The 23,848-nt window shown below is 41.8% G+C and overlaps 1 protein-coding gene across 2 annotated transcripts in view; it reads left to right on the top strand.

Moving 5' to 3' along the window:
* The window catches only part of LOC124720371 (probable citrate synthase 2, mitochondrial), a 234,300-nt gene that overhangs the window by 158,399 nt on the left and 52,053 nt on the right, over window positions 1-23,848 (top strand). For both annotated transcript variants that reach the window (XM_047245699.1, XM_047245698.1), the window contains exon 3: window positions 20,772-20,969. In XM_047245699.1, the coding sequence (XP_047101655.1) occupies window positions 20,772-20,969 (198 nt within the window). The remainder of the gene's footprint in view (window positions 1-20,771; window positions 20,970-23,848) is intronic.

Raw genomic sequence — 23,848 nt, 5'->3', positions numbered from 1 at the left:
ATAAAATTTTTTTCCCACTATAAACGTGGTGCCGGCAAATTATTTCGGAAAACCCTCGAAAGCAGCGACACTGACCATAGTTCCTGGGAATGGCAGCGAACGAGGAAGAGAGAACTTTTGTGGACTTGAATTTGCCCGTTGACAGTGTGCAGAGAGCTTTCTGTGGTAAATTTAACAAGACTCCATTAATTTATAACACCATAGGGAAGTTGCTGAAGTATTTGTTTGGCTGAAATGCAATGTTTTTCCGTGGTAGGCGCTTTTGCTTAAGACGTCATATCACATACATTCTTCTGTAATGCCTAATGTCTGTCATCGTTGTTTTCACGTCTAATTGCTGTTTCACGTCTTCATTTCGGTCTCTGTCCCGTAATCCAAGAAGTCTCTCCAGGAACCCTCATCTCACCCAATTTTTCTTTACTCCCTAGTTTTCACTATCAAAAGAGTACATGAAAGCATACTAGCCGCCACAATGTGCAGTTTCTTTCTTTCATAGAGCTGCCGAGACACCACCTTACACAATTTTATAGCGTTAGTTTTCTTTGTATTTTGAACCACATCTGAATTACATATGTATATTCATATGTCTGTACTGAGATGCTCAAAAGAATTTCCCATTATTTTATTATTACTAGTTTTACTTCTCTTGCGTTGTTCTCGCCCACTGCCGTCACCACTTTTATGTACGGATATAACCATTCGATAATATTGTGAAACGCTATTGAATTGAAACACACTAGTGTCAGTACTAAAGTGATATTGAACAATAATCATAATAAACCATCTTCGCATGTGCAAACAAATTTACTTAACGGCAGAAGGGACAGTTCTGCGATGAGCCGCGACACTCTAGTGTCACTTTGAAAACTTGAAAGAGCTTGAAGTGAAGTGACGCGCGCTCTAACAGGTTTGTGTTTACTCTTTCGAGATGTGTTGATAGTACTGTGCGCGTTTGTGCAGTGACGGCTTTTGCCGTCTGAACGGGGACTTCAATACGCGTAGTGTAAACAACTCTGAGGCTAATGAGCATGTTCTCACGTATGGTAAACATAAAATACCATTCTTATTTCTCCTCATGGCCCTTTTTTCACTAATCCGGCATTCCAAAAAAGAAAAAACACGTAGGATTGCCTTACATCAGGGTGTCGACTTAACTAGAAAATAGTGAACCAACGGGGATTTTTTGTCTCCAGGGGAGTCGAGCAGTTGCTGAGATTGTTTCGGGAACAGTTGCTTGTAGGATCTTGGAAAGATAGATGGTGCATTGAATTGTTGTTAGATCGCGGCTACTCCCGCGCTTTCTGCCCATAACGTTATCTATGTGATCGTTCCAATTTGGGTTATTTGTAATTGTAATCTCTTAAGTGTTTAGTTGAATTTGCAGCCTTCATATTTATGTGACTTACTGTGTAATCGAAATTTAGCGGATTTCTTTTAGTACTCCTGTGAATAACTTCACACTTCTTTATTCAGGATCAGTTGCCAGTTTTCGCACCGTACGGATGTCTAAACCATTTTGCACTTAGTTTTGGTCATTTGATGACTTTACAAGACGGTAAATGACAGCATCATCTAAGAGGGCTACTCAGTTTGTCTCATATGTCGTTCATATAGATCAGGAACAATAGAGGGTCTATAACACTTTCTTGGGGAACGCCGGATATTGCCTCTGTTTTACTCGATGACTTTCCGTCTGTTACTACGAAGTGTGACCTTTCTGACAGGAAATCACGAATCCAGTCGCACAACTGTGGCGATACTCCATAGGCACGCAGTTTGAAGACACTTGTGAGGAACGGAGTCAAAAGCCTTGTGGAAATCTAAAAATATGGAATCAATTTGACAGCCTCTGTCGATAGCGCTCATTATTTCAAGAGTATAAAGAGCTAGTTGTTTCGCAAGAACGATATTTTCTGAATCCGTACTGACGATGTCAATAAATAGTTTTCTTCGCGGTACGTCATATGTTCAAATACATTATACATTCGAAAACCCTACTGCAGATCGACATTAGTGATATGGACCTGTAATTCAGCGGATTAGTAGTATTTCCATTTTTGGGTATTGGTGTGATTTGAACAATTTTGCACTCTTTAGGTAGAGCTGTTTCTGGGAGCGAACGGTTGTATATAATTGCTAAATATGGAGTAATTGTATTCATTTTTGCCCGCCCTGTATAACTACGTATCGGTAACCATATTTAAACACGCAAGTTTTGTTGATCAGAACTGAATATTCAGGTTTCGGTTTCCAGTTTTATTTAACACGTTACATCATTGCCACGAGTCTATTGATATAACATGCCGGTGATAACAGATCAAAACGTGCTTTTGCAAGAATATCCCGCATACTCCAGGCCATCGCACATTACCACATCAGGTTCGGCAACGATGAAGTTTCTAGTTAAAATTAAACTGCAGTAACACTGTGAAAGTATTGCTGTTTAATAATACTACTTGAACAATAAAAAAATCATAAATTTATTGTATCTTCTTCGTAATTCTAGATGAATTTGCAGGAACCATTTATATCACATGGCAATTAAAACGCTTTCGTGGAAAGAAGGTAAAAACAACCTTTCATAAAACAAAAACTGTTTCAGGGACATTTCGTATTTCTACCAGGAACTATTAGTCACCACCCTGCTGTTCGGTTCCTTTCGAAATTAGTTTTGTATCGTTACTGTGCAATTTCATTAAGCTACAGAGGACTTTTCAGCGTACTGTATATTGCACTTCAGTGTAAATATATAATCACAAGGTGGCGGGGGGGAGGGGCGACGCTCGCCAGGCTTCTATGAAGGACACTTAATGCCGATCACATACGTCTTGAATGTACACCGAAATAAACAAGCGTGGAATCCGCGTTATCCATATAACCTATAAAGTTACCATAATTTAGCACAAGTTTAAGTCTAGCTGTGGGACTGGCGAAATAACCCCAGACTTTTAAGGAATGTTCCAAAGAAGATAGGTGCTGACAAGTATGAAGAATAGCGAACTATTCTTGCAATATACTGAAACGAATTATTTACAGAAGAGATGAAATGTGCTTCAGGAAAGATCAGTTTTGGTTCCAAAGAAATTTATGAACACGGGAGGCAATACTGACACTGGGACTTGCATTGAGAGATACGTTAAAGAAAACTGACTACTTTTATAGCATTTGCAGATTTAGAGAGGTTTCGATCATGTTAACCGTCGAAATTACGAAGAAAGTGTGGATAAAATACAAAGCGGAAAGTTGTTTAAAACTTTTACATAAAGAAAACATCACTTGTGAGTCGGACATCAGAGGGAAGAAACAGTAGTTGAGAAGGAAGACAGGCAGGATTGTAGCGTACCCCATATGTTGTTCAGTCTGTACATTGTAGTAGTAAAGGAAAGCAATCAGAAATTGAGAGGGGGAATGAAAGTTGAGGAAGAAGGAATGAAAAGTTGGCAGTTTCCAGAAGCTTTGTAAAAAAATCGCTAAAAATTTGCAACCGGTGAAAAGAACTGGCAGTGATTTGAAAGCAGGAAACAAGATGAACCTTAAGAAAAGTACAGGAAAGGTAATGGAATGTAGTCCAATTAACTCAGGCTATGCTGAGGAATTGAATTAGGGAATACCACACTAAAAGTTGTAAACCAGGTTTGCTATTTGGACAACAAAGTAATTGATGGCCGAAGCAGAACGCTTCGTACGGAAGTGAAGTGAGAACGATAAATAGCTTGAATAGTAAGAGCTTTCGAAATATGGTGCTACAGAAGATGGCTGAAGATGGGGTGCGTAGATCAACTGAGGTGGTACTGAATTGAAGTAATCTGACACAACTTGACAGAAGGAAAGTACCCGTTGACATTGTACGATGTCAGGTACGAAGGAATCGTCGGTTTGGTGATGGAAGGCAGTAATGCGGGTGGAATTTGTACTCGGTCCTAAACATGAATACAGGAAGCAAGGTGAAACTGATGTAGGTTTGCAGTAGTTATTCAGAAACACACTTGCTCAGCGTCAAGTAACGCGAAGAGCTGTGCAGCAAACCAATCTTCGGAGTGAAAACAGTAGTAAAAGTTAGGGTTGCTTGTATTAACTGTTTTGCGGTAGATCCCAAGAGATAATGCGTAATTTTGAGTCAGTTTGTTAAAAGTACGAAAATTCTCAGGAATCGTCAAAATCGGGAATTTGCCTTGTCACTATCCGGACAACCCCAAAATCATGGCTTTTTCATATGAGGTGTATTGTGCTGCCAGGTACTCCGTATCAGCGACCTCTGTAGTCATTAGACATCGTGAGAGAACAGAACGGGGCGCTCTGCGGAACTCAACGGACTTCGAACGTGGTCAGCTGATTGGGATGTCACTTGTCATACGTCTGTACGCGGATTTCCGCACTCCTAAACAGTCCTTGGTCCACTGCTTCCGATCTGACAGTGTAGTGGAAACGTGAAGGGACGCGTACAGCACCAAAGCGTACAGGCCGACCTCGTCTGGTGACTGACAGACCGCCGACGGTTGAGGGGGGTCGTAATGTGTGATTGGCAGGCATCTATCCAGACCATCATACAGGAATTCCAAAGTGCATCAGAATCCATTGCAAGTACTATGACAGTTAGGCATTTCATGGTCGAGCGGCTGCTCATAAGCCACACACTACGCCGGTAAATGCCAAACGACGCCTCGCTTGGAGCAAGGAGCGTAAACATTGGACGATTGAACGGTGGAGAAACGTTTTGTGGAGTGACGAATCACGGCACACAATGTGGCGATCCGATGGCAGTGTGCGGGTATGACGAATGCACCGTGAACGTCATCTGCCAGTGTGTGTTGTGTGGTCATGTTTTTCATGGAAGGGGCTTGCATCCCTTTTATAGCGTGGTACTGTCACAGAACAGACCTACATTGTTTCTTTAAGCACCTTCTCGCTTCCTCCTGTTGAAGAGCAATTCGGGGATGGCGACTGCATCTTTCAACACAGTCGAGCACCTGTTCGTAATGCACGGCCTGTGGCGGCTACACGTCAATAACATCACTGTAATGGACTGGCCTGCACAGAGCCCTGACCTGAACCCTATAGAACACCTTTGGGATGTTTTGGAACTCCTTACTAGGCGTCACCGACCGGCATAGATTCCTCTCCTCAGTGCAGCACTCCGTGAAGAACCGGCTGTGATTTCCCAAGAAACCTTCTAGCACCTGATTCAACGTATGCCTGCTAGAGTGGAAGCTGTCATCAAGGCTAAGGGTGGACAAACACCGTATTGAATTTCAGCATTACCGATGGAGGGCGCTACGTACTTGTACGTAATTTTCAGCCAGGTGTCCGGATACTTCTGATCGCGTAGTGTATTATACTTATTCCTTTACAGTATCGATAGTGGTCTATGCCGTTCCGCAGAGAGATAGTCTCGATTTTTGAGACTGGTGGTATAGTAGAATAGGCGTATTGGCCACAGCCTTTGTCGTGTATAACATAGTTGCTGGGAACGAAGTCTGCATAGTGTGGGAATTTTGCCTCCTCCTATGCGGGACGTTGTGTAACCTGCTGTGTTGGAATCCCTGTTGGCAAACAGATAACGGGATGACATAAAGGTTTCCGGAACTGCCTCAAGGGAAGGAGAGGAAAGTTTTTGGTTGACTTTGATAGCGTACGTTAACTACTCGTTTCAGAATTCCAATGTTCATTACAACTTCAGCAAAATCTTAGTGTACTGATTTGTAGCCAAAAGCCAATGGGTTGCACACAGTTGTTACTCTTCATGATTACGCTGCTGTTAAAAAAAGACCCTGTGGACGTTACAGCTAAAATTGACTAAAGTCTGTAGGTTTCCAACTGTTGTGAAATGAAGTCGCTTTAACTCGTCATGGGAGCGGAGGAAAATCTTTACCAGTGTTTCCCTTTGCCAAAATGTCAACAACCAGTTGTTACTAGAATGAAATTTTCACTCTACAGCGGAGTGTGCGCTGATACGAAACTTCCTGGCAGAGTAAAACTGTGTGCCGGACCGAGACTCGAACTCGGGACCTCTGCCTTTCGCGGGCAAGTGCTTTACCGACTGAGCTACCTCGTGAATCACCCTGTATAAGTGACATCTTACATTGCTTACTATAAAGATTAAAAAGGCAAACATATGACACACAAAACAACTTGGTGCCCTTCAGTAAATATCGCACTCAAGTTTGTCGGCCGGTCTTATCTGACAGTCTTTATCGATTGGAGAGCCAGCTATATCTTGGAAAAAATGAGAAATTAACTACATCTGTCCAGATTAGTAAATGCTAAAGAGGCACATGAACTCCAATGCAGGGGGCAACAAGCATTTTATCAGTTTTTCATACAATTACTGACGGCATTTTATAGGTTAAAATGCTGTCATAAGTGAACCATTAAGAGGTAAATACTGTTAAAGGTTTAACACAATAAGACAAATGCTGAAGTTACAAATGGCTTGTTTCTTGAGGCAACGTAATTCAGCGGCGCTCAGAGTTCGATTCTTTAAAAACACCGAGAATCCGGGCAACCATGTAAGGACAACGAAATGCTTGCAACCATTGATTGGTTACCAGTGTTCTGTCAATCATAAAATTGTTCAAATGCCTCCGGTAAGTCGAGAAATGGCGCATCTACCTGGACTGCCTTGATCCATGGCTTTCGGTATGTCATGTGAGAAAAGTGCGAGTTTGGTTTCACGTGATCTTTTTTTCCAAAATCCGTGTTGGCTGGATTCCAAGAGTATACAACAAATGGATGTCACTGATATTGGACGTTTTCTGTTTGACTGAAGCTAGTAATGATTTTTTAAGACAAGACATGTTGGTATCGCTATTCACTAGTTCAACCATTTGTACGAGGGGCATCAATAAGCTGCACGTGTTGCCCTACGCCAAGATCATTGCAAAAAACAAAAAAAAAAAAAAAAAAAAAAAATTGCCGAAGTCTCCGAAGAAAGTAGGTGTACCGGATTTCCTCAAGACAGTTCCGCTGCGGTTCGGACTGCAGAGGTGCGGCAAGTGAAAATTTACTCTCAACTTATGCGGGACTACACGACGTCGGTCATGCTGATAGACAAGGAAGACCATTCATGTGGAAGACAAACGATAATGTCGAGGCAGTCTTTCGGCAAGCTGAAAGAACATTTGGGCAAACAATTTTCCAACGATGAGGGCGTTCATACAGTTATTCTCGATAGCCTCCTTGACTAAGGAGCGTATTAGTTGGAACGATTGGTTGAACCGAAAGTTTATTGATTTGATGACTGTTGAAAAATAGCCACGTGTGTGTGTGTGACGTTGAAGTGTAGCATTCAGTGAAAATTTGCCTTTCATAATGTGTAACTCAACATTTCGAAGTCCTCTCGTACGTTAATGTAAGGGGGTCATACCCGAATTTATCGACACGTGTTTTCCTTAAGCAATGCCCTAAAATATTGTTATACTTCCCGCAGCATAACAAAAAGCAACAGTATAATCGTCCATTGTCTGTCATATATGTCCGTATCTCTTATCATTGAAGCTGTCAGTCCTGCGTTCTCAATTATCGTGGTAGACCGCCAGAAACACAGCAGCCGCTGACAGCTTCATGAATAGTTCAGGTTTGTAACAGTTCTTTCGGAAAAAAAAGAGGATGGCTTATTAAGATGAAACGTCACGCTGTAAGTAGGGCTGTTCTGGGGAATTGGATTGCCCTATCCCGACAATGTGAAATTTAGTGACTTGGATTCCCTGTATTTCAGGAACCACTGTAGCCATTTACGTGAAACTTTTACAGGACATTAAACTATATGTTCAGAGTCTACTGAGCTACAACAATTGCATTTCTGCCTCTGCTCTCGGAAATAAGATTTTTTAATTAAACGGTTAAAAGTTTGTGTACTTTTTGTACGTCATCCTAAATAGTTTTAATTATACATAACATTACGGTCTTCTTTTAGTCGAGTAGATTCAGGATATGTATGTTATTACTCCCGAAAATTCAAATACTCTACTCGAAATGGCTTCTAGGATTTAGGGAAAAATGCAACAGAAAATGTAAATTTTCAGGAACGGCTTCTAAAGTTTCAAAAGACTGTAACTCAATATATGCTTAATTTTTTATTTTTAGTCACTCACAAGTACCCTGCACGATACTGTATATCCTCTTGATCTTCTTCCAAGTTTTTCTTCTTTCTGGACTCCTTAGTGGCTAACTCTGTGCTCCATACTCTACTTTATCAATGCGATCCTTGTCAATCCTCTCCTGGACGTCACAAATACAAACACCTAATTTAACATTTATAACACAGCAATCTACAGCCTTCTATAAAAAATATTGTATATATATTCGGAAATTTGCAAATTTTATGGGAATTAAAATTCGAAAACGTTAATTTTTTCCGTTCTGACTTCCCTTAAGGGGAGCCGGAGGTGCCTTTGCTGCCCATGTTAAAATCACTAAGTTTGAGGAACATTTATGAATAAACTACCAAATAGGAAAATTTGAATTTTTTTTACGTAGTGGTTTAGTATTGCAGTTATGACAGAGGGATTTTGGAGTATCTTTTCTAGTTTCCTTCCAATTATTTTTTTATTAATGACGCAATTTTTTTTACAAATAATTGCTTTATAATCAAACTGAAATGAAACTACTGAACATATTGTCAAATGGCTGTGTTACGATGTAAGTTTGACCACTAGGAGTGCCGTATAAAAATTTCATCTCTCTAGCTTGAGTGGATTTTGAGAAAATGTTCCTTATATTCGAAAAATTCTAATTTACAGGAAATGGCTATCAAAGTTTCTCAATACATTCCTGCACTATAGGATGGATTATCAGGGTCTTCTTCTTCATCCTCCAAAAGCTTCCTCTTCTGTCTTCTTTTCTGGCCTGTTGTTCCATCGTACTTCATATGCCTCTCTCTTCGTTCTGCTCCTCTTATCCTTTCTCTGTCAATATTTCTTAGTGCTCGTACAGTGTTCACCCCAGCTGTAAATCCTAATGCCTTCAGAACTTCACACTTCACACTGTTCCCTTGGTTGTAGGTTGCTATTGCATCATAAATGCCAAAGTGCAGTGTTTTTATGCTTACAAACACCATTTTAGGGATCACTTTCCAAATCAAATTGTTTACGCTCTCATTAGGATTCTGCGTCTTTCCGTGTAGACATTTGTGTAACAATTCTGGCTGTGCTAAGTCGTGAAAAATTGGTTTTATTGCATTTATCACAGCTGTTGGCAAACCGTGTTTGTGATCATAGTTCCTTCTTGCATTACATTTGCACCAGGAATCTTTTGGGCACAGGCTGTGTTGAGGGTATTCACTGGAAGAGGCAGTATGAAGGAACAATGCCCACACTGCTTTTCGCATGTCACTAACATTACTAGTATTTTGCCTTATAGCATACTCATAGTATGTAGACGTTAAGCCTGCCTCTCCCTCCTATTGTCTTTCAATCACTGAGCTTACTTGAACCCAAAGTTTGTTTGAGCCTCTTAGCGCTTCATTTGTCACAGAAAACAATGTAGCCAATGCTTACACACTCGCTGTATGCGTAACATAAGGCGCTGTATGCGTAACAGGCCGAGAAAATCCCAAGCAGTTCGCCAGGAAGTCACGAGAGGGTGTTAGATGCATTCAGCGACCGCCCATTTCCTCTGCAGGCGTGGGGGAAAATGGTAATAACTCCACTTCTAGGGTGAGTAGAACAATAATTCAAAGTTTACATTAAAGAGGAATGTTCCAATTAATTTTCGATAGCAAAAAAATCGTAATTTTTTGGATTTGACCACCTCCGGCTCCCCTTAACCCGGGTATTCCGCTTACCGTTTACTTGTTACGTAACGAAACGTTGAGCACACTCCGATTTATAGCATTGAGGTCTGAACCCTTCAGGCCCTGCACACGCACTTGTGCGTGTCTGGTCTTGATCGCGATTAACACTAGCAAGTTCAGTACATTTGCACATCGTGGGTGGGCGGTTGAAATGTGCGACGCCTCTTAGTCAGATCCACGGACACTGGCGGTTGACGCAGACCGAGACACGGACTAGTATTGCATTGCTGACGATTCGACTGTTGCTTTCCGCATGAGGAAAGCGTGTATCCTGCAGATCATGCCCCTTCCTTGCGAATGCGGATTGTGTCATTTATCATCACCTATTGTAACTGGCAACAAATGGAATAAAAATTCACTAAACAATTCGCTTCGATCACGGCTAATGATCACTCCTGAACGCTCATTGGCTGTCAGAAAATGCGTGACGTAGGTGCGCAGAGTACGCCTAAACTAGACCACATCGTTCGTGACTGGAACTATTTAGTTCCATGAAGCATTACTGGTTCAGATGGCCACCAGGAAGTGCATATTCGAATGTTTGTCTCCCTTGTCATATGTTTGCTTTAGATAGTTTCCATGGCATAAATGTATTTTAAGCAGATTATCCTGTATAAATATCTCATAAGCTGGTATTTTATGTGAAGATTAACATAAACTGAAACATTAGCACACGAACATTTGTACGTTTTGGGCCTGATTTGAGCATAAGACAGCCGTGTTGATATCGATATTCGTTTGAATATCCATAATGTTTATTTTATAGGATCCTGTGAAGTTTCGTCATTCCTTAAAAAATATTAATCGAAAAAGAAAATGGACGTTATTGGTACAATCTCTGCGCCTCTGATTCTGCAATTGCTGCTTTGCTGATTCCTCAGACGTAAACGAATTAAGCTGTGAAACCCTTGTTCTAATGAACTCTCAAGTTGCAAAGCTATGTTGGAAAAGGCTTTCGAAAGTTCATCTGGATTGTCCTTCACATGTGAAGATTTAAAGAAGGGTCCAATTGACAGTACAGTTAAGATGACATGCAAGAGCACCAGAATAAATATCAGTAGAACATAAACCTACATCATCATAAGCATCAGCAAAATGAACAAAACTTACGGTTTCTGGTTACTTGTGCACCAGAAAATTGTCAATCTAGTCGATGACAGGCTGTGTGTGTGTCCCATCTCAAGTGTCACTAAATTCTGAATATCAGATGGAAAAGTCTTACTAATTGTTAATATTAAAGCAGGGTATCTTCGAAGTTAAAGATCGAGCAATCTATTTCCTATATTATTTCAAAGATGGATGGTTCTGAGGTTCTGCAATCCGTACGTACATTTAGCACTTGTCTGAAACAGGACAACTTGTACCATGTTCCCAGGAAAGAAATTATTCAGTGTTCACATAAGCTGGATGCGTCTATATCTACAGGATTACTCTGCATTTCACAACTAAATGACTGGGAGAGGGTTCATCGAACCACCTTAAAGCTGTTTCTCTTCCGTTCCACTCTCGAATAGCAAAAGTATAATCAAATGTAGACAGAAAATAATTTTGTCTCTAATGGATGTGGCATGTATGTTCACTGTTTCACTACTGAAATGACAGTAAAGCAAAAAAGTTTCACGAAAAAGCATACTTGATCCCGTTGCTGTGATAACTCGTCGCAGGACTAAGTAAAATGCCGTACAGAATTGATGATGCTCATGGAGTAGTAGTAGTTAAATTTAGTTGCGACCAAGAAATATTTCTTATATTATGTACTGCGAACTATGGATGGAGAAACAGGCAAATTCCATATTTTTGGATTTCCGGAATGCATTTGACACGGTGCCCCCATTGAATGTTACTAACGAAGGTACGACCTTATGGAATACGTTTATAGCTGTGTGAGTGGCTCGAACCCTGTTAAGTAACAGAACAGAACTTCGTAGGTTGTACTCGATGGCGAGTTTTCATAGGGTATCGTCAGGAGTGCCCCACGGATGTGGGATAGGACCACTGTTTGTGCTCCATATACGTAAATGATGTGGCGGATGAGGTGGGCAGCATTCTGCGGGTGTTTGCCGATTATGCTGTGGTGTCCGGTATGGTGTCGAAGTTGAGTGTCTAGGTCCTGAACTGCGCGTCGTACATTGATATTATTTTACAGGTACACAAGTATATGTGGTTACTGTCTGTAAAATAAGTTCGGGAATGGGGTTAGTAGTAAAGACTAATAAAGTAAAACTTCATGGAAAAACAAAGATATACATAGTATTTGACAAACTATTCATTATTTTGTGGAGTGTCAGCGAAAGGTTTGGAACTGTAAGTTTGTTCGGGTTTCGCTATGTGCTCTTTTTCTCACACACGGGATGAATTTAGTCTGGGTTATGCTGTGAGTTTCGGTGCCTCAGGACCTATCGTAACTTTAATACTTATCTTAAATTGTGTTAAACTTTTGTCGTAAGACTACAGTATTGAGTATATTCTGGCAACGGTGTAAATTTCTAAACGCGCTCAAAAGCCGTCAGATGGCTACATACAACCGGGACTGGTCACTCATGCTGCGATGAATACGTGTAGTAAGCTGAAACTAACCGCCGAATTAGTCTAGCTGGTGTGGTGGTTGTACAGTAACACTGTGGATGGTGTTGTGATTCCGTCGCGTTTCTTCGGATTTATATGCAGAAATTGGGTAGGGTCCAGATTGATAGAATTAATAGTAGTAAGAACTCTTGACTGAATTCTATAGCTTGTAGGTCAGGTTGAGCGAATGACTCTTGAGTGCTTTGCCGTCTGGATACAAAAGACTGAGAGACGGATTTGTGGCTTTCGTATTGCTGACGTTGCCATTGACTCGGAAGAATTCCTATTGTTTGCGTGTAGCCTTCGAACAGTCACTTCCCGTCGACCGTAGAGAACAAGGAAGGAAAGCTGCAATGCTTCCAACCTTCATAAATGTGGAAAAAGTCCGTTTGACTAGCGAGGACAGAGACGGGGCTTCCTGGAGCTACACGTGCGCGCGCGTCAGTCACCTTGAACTGTCGTAACGAGTACTACATGTCTGATACGGCAACGGTTGCGCAGTGCAGAGGCAGGTGTGCGCGTGATGAGCAAACACGGGCCCCACTACGATAAGCCGCGGAGTTGAATGGGGCGGTGGTACTCGCACGGTAGCTGAGGCAGGCTGTGTTGGTGTGAGCCCGGGGGCCCAGCACAGGTGGCTGTGTGGAGTCAGCTGATTATAGCCGGGTCTCCGAAAGCAACAAAAGTGTCACTCCAGTGGCGTCTACGAAGTCGTGTGGGGAACACTCAAATTCCACTCGCGTGACCTCACCGTGCCACCAAACTTAATCGCTTTAGCTTTGACATTTCCCTTCTCCCGCTAGCGATTAGCATCAGAAACAGGCAGTGAAAACCTCGTAACTCCACGTGTATGATTATGAAGTTACTGAAATTAAGAGTTTTCACAGATACATGTAGCAACTTCCTGTATCACACATTTGCACCTGTCATTGCATGCCATCGAAATAGAGTAGCCACTATCTTGATTTGGCGCTTCCGAAGCTAATGTGCGTATTTGGTTGTTTCCGTACTTCATTACGAAATTACGCAGTTTCAGTGGTACACCGCATTATGGATCACCCCAAGGTTCGTAGTTTGTAGTCCGGTTTGTTGTTGTACAGTGGAAGGAAGTGAGACTTCTGGATGTAAAAGCTATATGTGCGCATAATCGTAAATTTACATAGTGAATACACTGAGGAGTCAAAGAAACTTGTACAGCTGCCTAATATCTGCGAGCACGTAAAAGTGCCGCAACACGACGTGGCATGGACTCTTCTAATGTCTGAAGTAGTGCTGACACCGAGTCCTCCAGGGCTGTCCATAAATCCGTAAGAGTAAGAGGGGGTGGAGATCTTCTGAAAAGCACGTTGCAAGGCATCCCAAATTTGCTCAATAAGTTAACTGTCTGTAGTTGGTGGCAAGTGGAAGTGTTTGAACTCAGAAAAGCGGTCCTGCAGCCACGTTGTAGCAATTCTGGACGTGTGGGGTGTCGCATTGTCCTGCTGGAATTGCCCAAGTCCGTCGGAATTCACAATGGACATGAATGGATGAATGGATGAAGGTGATCAGACGGGATGCTTACGTACGTGTCACCTGTCCGTCGTATCTACACGCATCATTCCAAATGCACACACCTCACACCATTACAAAGCCTCCACCAGCTTGAACATGCAGACAGGCAGGGTCTGTGGATTCGTGAGGTTATCTCAATACCCTTACATCTCCGTCCGCTGCTGACATGCAGGGTCCATGGATTCGTGAGCTTGTCTCCATACCCGTATACGTCCATTCGCTCGATACAATTTGAAACGGGGGCTCGTCCGAGCAGGCAACATGTTTCCCGTCATCAACAGTCCAATGTCGGTGTTGACAGGCCCAGGCGAGGCGTAAGGCTTTGTGTCGCGCAGTCATCAAGGATACACGAGTGGGCCTCCGGCTCCGAAAGCCAATATCAATGTTTCGTTGAATGGTTCACACGCCGATACTTGTTGATGGCTCAGCATTGAAATCTGCAGCAATTTGCGGAAGGGTTCCACTTCCGTCATGTTGAATGATTCTCTTCAATCGTCGTTGGCCGCGATGTTGCAGGATCTTTTTCTGGCCTCAGCGATGTCGGAGATTTGATGTTTTGGCGGATTCCTGATAATCACGGTACACACATGAGATGATCGTACGGGGAAAATCCGCTCTTCATTGGTACCTCGGAGAGGTGTGCCATCCCTCTTACGCAGACTATAACACCACTTTCAGACTTATTTAAATTCGATAACCTGCCATTGTAGCAGTAGTACTCGATCTAACCACCGCGCCATACTCTTGTCTTAGATAGGCGTAGCCGACGCAGCGCTATATTCCGCCTGTTTACACACGTCTGTATTAGAATACGCGTGCCTATACCAGTTTCTTTGGCCCTTCAGTGTATGATTATGAAGTTGCTATTATGATGTATGGATAAGATTGATGAGAGTAAATACATGTTACTGTGTAATGAGTGAAATGAGAATTACAGTTCCACAAGAGCTCACTCAAGTCTACATATGGTGAATATTAATGCGATAGGGCAGTATATTCAGATACTATTACCAGGAATTTAAAGCTGTTAAACACTTGGCTACTGGAGTTCAGAACGGAAGTAACAAGGTTTCTGGTAGCAGCATAATCTGAGTGTAGCTGTAATGATGGAAATCACATGTTAAAGTAGGTTTCAGTGCGGTTGCACAAATCATAAGTTAGGTAATACATTTGGTAATATTTAACCATAGATTACTAAACCCTTATAAAACTTAAGAATGCTGTAGGGTATAGAACTGGACTTTTGCGCTTAATTTGGTACGTAACATACCATAGGCGATCTAATAATTGCAATCAAATAATGCATAACCTGTAGTTATGACCTCCTTCGAACAAAATCTGCAACAAACTTCACGACAGTTTAATAGCAGTGTGACATTCCCCTTTAGTGTTAGTTAGCTGATGTGGGGTGGAAGTGTAACAAAACCTGCCAAATGAGTCTACAGGGCACTGTAAGTAGCACCCAAAACATCAGTAAGAAAACTGAAATTGTAGTTTTGAGAACGTGTAGTATAAATATTGGAGGTATGACAGGTAATCGCCAGATGTCAAATAGCAAAGAGCCAGTTCTAGTTTCACTCGACTAAGTACTGCATCTCTAATGTATCAGATTTTTTAATAGAGCTCGAAACTCGGCCCTAAAATCCTCGAAATTTAATTTAGTTATCCAGAGTGGTTAAAGAGTCGCTTTTCGTTTGTTTTTGATGCCCGCGTGTTACTTCTGTGAAAACTCACTATGAAATCAAACATTTAAAACGTACGACTGGTTTTGACAGCAGCGTGTGGCGTCGCGGTTGTATCTGCCGTCATTCTCGTTGCTTGGAGCCACTAGAGAGCGATTTGAGCAACCCGAGCAGTTGGTCAGAATTTGAGAAATCTCGTATTTATCTCGAGCTTTAGATCATCCCCGGATGGCGTGTCATGTCGATATTGATCCAAGGATACTGTGAATTGTAGTAAAGAACATAACTGCGGAACGCATATCGGAGTATCTTGTTTTAGGAGACCTACACCCTCCGACAGCAACTAGTAATATTCGGAATCGCGATTAAGTCCAATTCTGGAGCTTTTGTTCGTCCACGGATCGGTACAACTTGAATCTACAGTACGGCCATTCGGCTTTTAGCCGTTATGTGGAAAAGGTGGTGACGTCCTTCATCAAAGATTAAACGTTGTCGTAACAAGCGCAAACACTGACAATAATTCACCAAAACCTGGAATTAAGTACATTTGCTTAGAAATATAAAATTCTTGGCCTGAGTGATGGAAGACGAGTTTGTGTGGTATAACCCCGATGCTAATCTGTAGCATCATTGTTGCATTTAGATATCGTTGATAGTAGCTATGTTTGGTTGTAGGTATAGACGTCGCTTTTTATGCTGCTATCCTTTTTTCGCTTTGTGTACTGGTATCGACGTTCCAAAATGTCTTACAAAGCGATGATTTCGACACCATATTGCGTCAGTCGCCGTGATTCGTGGATATTTATATTGATTTCTCTTCCACCATCCACTGCACCGTTTGTAGCCACGTACTGTAGTTTTGTATTTTTTGTTATGATCTTGGCAGTTTTCAGACTTTGCATTACCACCGCCCAAGACCCACAGTTTCCCGTGGTTGTTGTGCTTGTTAGCTTCAACATTACTTTCAAGATTTCGGGTGTTTGATGTTTGTATTTTGGCGGCATGGAAACGGTTAATATCATTAGGCGCCATTATGGGATGATTTTGTTGCATTTTGGGGCTTGTTATGACGCCATTGGTCAGTCACAGCATGGTACAGAAGGTTCAGGTGCATCCCCGTGATATGGTTTTTCTATTTCCGCAACGGATAGTGGCGTTGTAGTTTGCTCTCGCAGTTACAGTCAATGTAATAGATATTTCTTTGTTGCGCATTTAATTCTCGATTAGTTTCTTTATTTCATCGGAATTTTACCTTATCAAACTAATAAAAAAACTGGTAACAATTTTACTTTCTATTCTAATAAGTGAGCCGGGATCTAAAGGCTCATTTTCACCTTGCTTTATTCTCTTAATAATGTTAGTGGCGGGAAATGTGGAGAGTAGGTAGTAGTGGATGTAAATTGCAATAGTTGGCAGCGATGAAGAGGCATATAGCTTACCGTGCTAGTCAATCGTATGCGTCAAACGAAGTCGAAATTGAGGTCTATTTACCGACTGGTCGCACAAAAATAAAATTTAGCTACCTTTTCGCTTGTAATGAGAACTTGAACATTTCCATTACGTAGCAAACAGTTGATTACGTGTGCGGTACATTGCAGAACAGTTCAAAATAACAATCTTTATTTGGCATTTCGTGTCTTAAAGGTTTGAAAAAAAGTCTCACTGGGTTACTTACCGTTAAAAGCAGTTGTGCCATCGAACGTAACGTTTCATACGCGTAAAAGTTACTTACGGGATGAAACTTCCTGGCAGGTTAAAACTGTGTGCCGGATCCAGACTCGAACTCGGGATCTTCGCCTTTCGCAGGCAAGTGCTCTAATCTGCCAGGAAGTTTCATATCAGCGCACACTTCGCTGCAGAATGAAAATCTCATTCCACTTAACGGGCTGTAGGAATCTCTCTGAAATAATTTGGTCTCTCTCTCTCTCTCTCTCTCTCTCTCTCTCTCTCTCTCTCTCTCTCTCTCAGCAGAGGCTGGAGTAGGAAAGAGCGTAATATATTCAGTACGTATTTTAATTAAGCCCTCTTAACGTTAAACTGCATTAGATGTTCAGAAGCACGTCAAATTCAAAATTAATTTCAAAATACTTTATCACGGATGACTTCATCAAATGCTTTTCTAACTGTACTTAATTTTTTCATTTCCTGGTTTAACAGATTGTCATTTAAGTCCGCTGTACGTATATTAAATTCTTGTTGCTGGATTAGAAGTCTGCAATCACGTCTACTTTATACAGACCAGAAATAGTCTAGTAGTACTGTGGAATTGTCTTGTATGCTCTATCCTTTTCCAGCACCCTCGCAGCAAATCGGTCTTAGATTCGTCTTTTTGCTGTGTTGAAGAATTTGAATAGTACGCATCTTTCCATTCCTCAGCGATGTGCAGACGAGCTAGATTACCAATTACTGTAAATGCAAATGATCTTGGAATAAGATGACGGAATTGCTAGGTACGAACTTGAGTGCAGCTCTCCCAGAACTTGCTTTTCAGGTACACTTTCGCAAGTAACCAGTTTCCACGCAAGGCGACGTGGCAATTTCCGCACATGTAAGCCTACTTCGTTATCTCCTCATTCTGCGTTCATTTTCCTCCATTGCGTCTGCCATGAGACGCGCAGTGCAAAGGGAAGTCGGCTGTGTACGTGCTTCATAGTTTGATAATAGTTGAAGTATCGTTGTGGATTGCGTAATACTTATCGCGCACGGCCTGGGCAGTATTTCCACTCGATGTACTGAATACTGTATATCAGCTCTTTTTACATGTGGATAAAAGTTTACGCCAATAACGAAAGTACCGCATTTGGCAGGGGGACGGTATCATAATCCACCTAGATACTCCGGAAAGACGCGTGTTTCCTTGTTAATATCATTGCCCAACAGTGGCGCATTGTCAGAAGAGAGCAAATGTTCAGACTGCTGCAAAGCCAGTTTTGCAACGCTACGGTAAAGGTGAGATTGAAATGGAGCGACAACTGGAAACTACGCGGGACATTGCTCACATTCTGGCGGTAAATGGACAAAGTACAATATCGTCCAGTCGTAGTGCAATGGTGGCAACAGTACGCGAAGACCGCACAGACGCTGAGAGGGAAGAAAGGCGATAGTGTCACCCATTTCCAGGCAATCGAGGAGCTGAATGTTCCGTCGTCAGGGATCAAAACTACATCCACAGTGTGTGCAGACATTGCGGTGGAGGACTGTTTCGTGACAAAAGTATTTTCCGCCATTTCTGCTGTTTCTGTAAACATCCCTGTAATTTTGCTGCTGTTTTGTAATCCGACAGCTGCGATTCATGTCGGCGTATATTTGCCATTTGGATATAGTAGCGTGCTGATTGCTGCTGTATTTGCCATTTGGCCCGTTTTCACATGTGGAAGGGCGGATACACTACACTGCAGTACGTATTTGGATTCGGACTGTTTGGAGCCGAGACCACGTTGTAAAGAGAGCCTTAACCCTAGCAATACAACGGTATTTTCCAGAACGCGCAATACCAAGGGGGAGGGGATATTTTGTGTCCACCTTGAAATAATTAACGATTTTTGTCTATTAACAATATACCCTTTAAAAGAACTACTGATGTGTAATCGGGGTCCATAACCTGAAAATACCTTTTAGCACACATTTTGCAGTTACAATGCACCTTCGGTATTGTAGATTACTGACTTCATTCCCACCACAAAAAAAGGAAATTTCGTTCATTGTTGTGGACTTCTGCTCAGGCTCTAAACCTGGAATTACTAAAGACGACCTTCATAGAGCAAAGTAACATCCACTCGTACTACTGAGACTTAAAACTTTGTGTTAAGTTTAACTGAAAAATTTAAAACATATATGGAATCTAGTAGAAAGATTCATAAAGACAATACTATCTCAAAATATAGAGAATTAGATTACAAAATATTCAAAAGGTGGTCATAAACACAAACACGCACGCTTTTGTATTGCGAGGGTTAACATTGCACTGTGCTTGAAAACGTCAACGTAGATCTTACAGCCGCTATAAAATATATTGCCAGCTCTATGCGGAATTACTGCGTTCTGTAATACGCGAGTCAGTTCTTAAAATTGTGTATTCCGATTGGTATTCATAGATCACAGTTAAGTCTTGGATTTAAAGAATAGTTACGTGCTGTATTCCTAGTGTTGACGATCGGGCCTCACAAGCGCGAAGTGTGCCATCTCGTCGGTAGATAATCGCATAATGACGATAATCGTCGCTGGTACTCGTAGAAGCGTGCGTGCGTTATGCAAATTACCTCATCAGAGGTCGGCTCCTTTTCACTCTGCGTGAATTACTGCTGTGTTACGTGTCTTCACTCTGTGCTCAAAGCTCCCACCAGCTTCGTTAGTGCTTGCTAGACGCACTATCCAGTGTTCCATTTGTAGTAGCGTATTTCCATTTAACGGAAGCAATGTCAGAACTTGTTAGAATGGCAGTAAAACTTTCTTACTACCATAGTTATTTACTATCGTAACTATTTTCGTTATTTGTTGCGAGGTCTGGTTTGACACAGCACTCCATGCAAATAAATCTAGTGAAAGTCTCTTCATCTCTGCATAACTGCTTCAACCATGCATCCACCATAATCCAACCAGTAAACCCACACACCCCGATTCTTTAAAGAATCAAACCAACGTATGTGAAACTGCTTCAGTCGCCATTTTACGTTGTGTGTGTGTGTGTGTGTGTGTGTGTGTGTGTGTGTGTGTGTGTGTATGATGTTAATCAGGAATGCGAGAAAAAGTTCAGAAATGTTCGCTATTATGTATAAAGTCAATTGGAAGTCAGTAAGTGCTCGGATGAATATAGTCTGAATAATTTGTGCGCCGTGAGCTATGCTTACCGGAGACGTAAACACGATTTCTAACTTTAATACTTGACTTGCTGTTAAACATATTATATAAGATTATACATACACAACCTGCAAATGGGATTATGTGACTGATGTAGCCGTTCAGTAATATAGACGATGTAAGTTATCAGCAATTAGCCACACACAGTAACAAAACATGCATGCATGCATACATACTATGTAAATAAAATTAATTTAATATAAATTTCAGTTTTGATCTGTGAAACTTCGTATTTTACTTAAAAGCCATTGCATGTTTTGTGTTGTCAATTAATTGATTACTTTTTGTTCACGTGTGATTCACAACCCTCATCCCTCTGGTTTCAGATGTATGGAGGTATGCGTGGCATCAAGGGTCTGGTGTGTGAAACTTCAGTGCTGGATCCGGAAGAAGGCATCCGCTTCCGCGGCTACTCGATCCCGGAGTGCCAGAAGCTACTGCCGAAGGCTCCGGGTGGCAATGAACCCCTCCCCGAGGGCCTTTTCTGGCTGCTCATCACCGGTGACATACCCAACGAGGCTCAGGTAGGCTGCAATCCTCAGTCCTGCAGGGGTTTCAGTGACGAGTGCTGCGCCGTGAGGTTGAGTTGTATTGTAGTTGGTTTTATAAATAAGTGAAGGTGTTAAGGTACTGAGAATGTGCTAGCTTTCTGACGAGTCCTTCAGAGCTGGAGATTACATGCAAACCTGTACGTGCAGGCACAGCAGATCGACAGGGGCGAAGGGTTGTGAGATGAAGTGGTGGAGGGGTGAGGAATTGGGTGACGACGGTTGGGGAAGGGCATGTGCTGCTCTGCTCATTTAATTGGAAACAATTATTTGGTGTATAAGAATTACTTCTTTGCACCGGTATGCATTCCAAATGAATCTAAATAAGGGTCACCAGTATCATTCTAACCCCTAAGACAGGGTTATGTTCCTCACAGCTCCAAACTAGATAATTGAAAGTCCTTAGCTAAGTAAAGCTGAAATCCTAAACACCTTTTTCCAAAGCTGTTTCACAGAGGAAGACACACTGCGGTTCCTTCTCTAAACCCTCGCACGAACTGAAATCACTCGACAGTAAAGTCCACTGGACCTGACGGGATACCAATTCGATTCTACACATAGTACACAAAAGAACTTGCCCTTTCTAACAGCCATGTACCCCAAGTTTTTCGAGGAACGAAAGGTTCCAAATGATTTGAAAAGAGCACAGGTAGTCCCAGTTTTCAAGAAGGGTTGTTGAGCAGATGCTCAAAACTAGAGACCTTTATCTCTGACATCGATCTGTTGTAGAATTTTAGAACATGGTTTTTTTCTTGCATATCATGTCATTTCTGGAAACCCAGAATCTACTCTATAGGAATCAACATGGATTCCGGAAACAGCGGTCATGTGAGACCCAACTTGCTTTATATGTTCATGGGACCCAGAAAATATTAGATACAGGCTCCCAGGTAGATGCCATTTTCCTTGACTTGCGGAAGGCGTTAGATACAGTTCCGCACTGTCGCCTGATAAACAAAGTAAGAGCCTACGGAATATCAGACCAGCTGTGTGGCTGGATTGAAGAGTTTTTAGCAAACAGAACACAGCATGTTGTTCTCAATGGGGAGACGTCTACAGACATTAAAGTAACCTCTGGCGTGCCACAGGGGAGTGTTATGGGACCATTGCTTTTCACAACATATATAAATGACCTGGTAGATAGTGTTGGAAGTTCCATGCAGCTTTTCGCGGATGATGCTGTAGTATACAGAGGAGTTGCAGCATTAGGAAATAGCAGCAAAATGCAGGAAGATCTGCAGCAGATAGGCACTTGGGGCAGGGAGTGGCAACTGACCCTTAACATAGACAAATGTAATGTATTGCGAATACATAGAAAGAAGCATCCTTTATTGTACGATTATATGATAGTGGAACAAACACTGGTAGCAGTTACTTCCGTAAAATATCTGGGAGTATGCGTATGGAACGATTTGAAGTGGAATGATCATATAAAATTAATTGTTGGTAAGGCGGGTACCGGGTTGAAATTCATTGGGAGAGTCCTCAGAAAATGTAGTCCATCAACAAAGGAGGTGGCTTACAAAACACTCGTTCGACCTATACTTGAGTATTTCTCATCAGTGTGGGATCCGTACCAGATCCGGTTGCCAGAGGAGATAGAGAAGATCCAAAGAAGAGCGGCACGTTTCGTCACAGGGTTATTTGGTAAGCGTGATAGCGTTACGGAGATGTTCAGCAAACTCGGGTGGCAGACTCTGCAAGAGGGGCACTCTGCATCGCGGTGAAGTTTGCTGTCCAGGTTTCGAGAGGGCGCGTTTCTGGATGAGGTATCGAATATATTGCTTCCCCCTACTAATACTTCCCGAGGAGATCACGAATGTGAAATTAGAGAGATTAGAGCACGCACGGGTGCTTTCCGGCAGTCGTTCTTCCCGCGAACCATACGCGAGTGGTCAGGAAAGGGAGGTAATGACAGTGGCATGTAAGGTGCCCTCTGCCTCACACCGTTGGGTGGATTGCAGAGTATAAATTTAGATGTAGAACTACTTTCGGAAAAGATAGAGATCTGACTACTGGACTGGGATACCTTCACTATTAACAATTAATTACACCACACTAACAACTCTTATCAATAATCTCTACATCAAAGTGACAATTAAGTTTATAATTAGTATGGAGAGAGTTGCACAAATACATCATCCTCAAAATAGCTTAGAAATAAAAATTAATGGGAATGAATTAACCCTACTCAAGTCCATCACTTTTATCCAATACAATCCCAGCTCCAGCTAGCTAATAGATACACACCGTCCGCTGTGGACTCTTTACCAAACAAGTCCACACTTGGCTAAAATTTCCAAGCAGAATTCCACACACGTGCACAGGAATACATTTTTGAATGCTTTATTCTCTTTCTGCACTGGAAGAATAATCTCGGTGAATGTGAAGGATCACTAACTCCAGATTTCCAAAGTGATAATTACTTTAAAACATAATCTCCACACAACAGTAACCATAACTTGCCACATCAATCCCATGAGGGATCCTGTCATCTAGCCAAACAGGAGCATTATGTGTTACGTTGATGTATAAATTTATAGTTTTTGCTTTGCATATTGGTTTTCCAGATGCACTGAGTTTACTTACCGATTGTCATTTTTTATTTATAAACCACTACTGCTACTTGAGTTGACATATTGTCATTTTGTCATTTTGATATAGCAAGTGAAGCTGTGGAGTCTAGAAAATGGGGTGCTAAGTGGAGAAATTGGAATACTTCTGACATAATTCTGTCAGAGTTCAGTAAAGGGGTCACAGCATTGGAAGCAATCAAACATTTGCAGTCGTTTGTGATAATGCCATTGACAGAGCACAGCAAGAAAATGGTTTTATCATTTTAAGGATGACTTGAC

Source organism: Schistocerca piceifrons, chromosome 11 (genome assembly GCF_021461385.2).
Source record: "Schistocerca piceifrons isolate TAMUIC-IGC-003096 chromosome 11, iqSchPice1.1, whole genome shotgun sequence".
Classification (NCBI taxonomy): Eukaryota; Metazoa; Arthropoda; class Insecta; order Orthoptera; family Acrididae; genus Schistocerca; species Schistocerca piceifrons.
The sequence above is the reverse complement of the archived record's forward strand: the minus strand, read 5'-3'. Positions and strand labels throughout refer to the sequence as shown.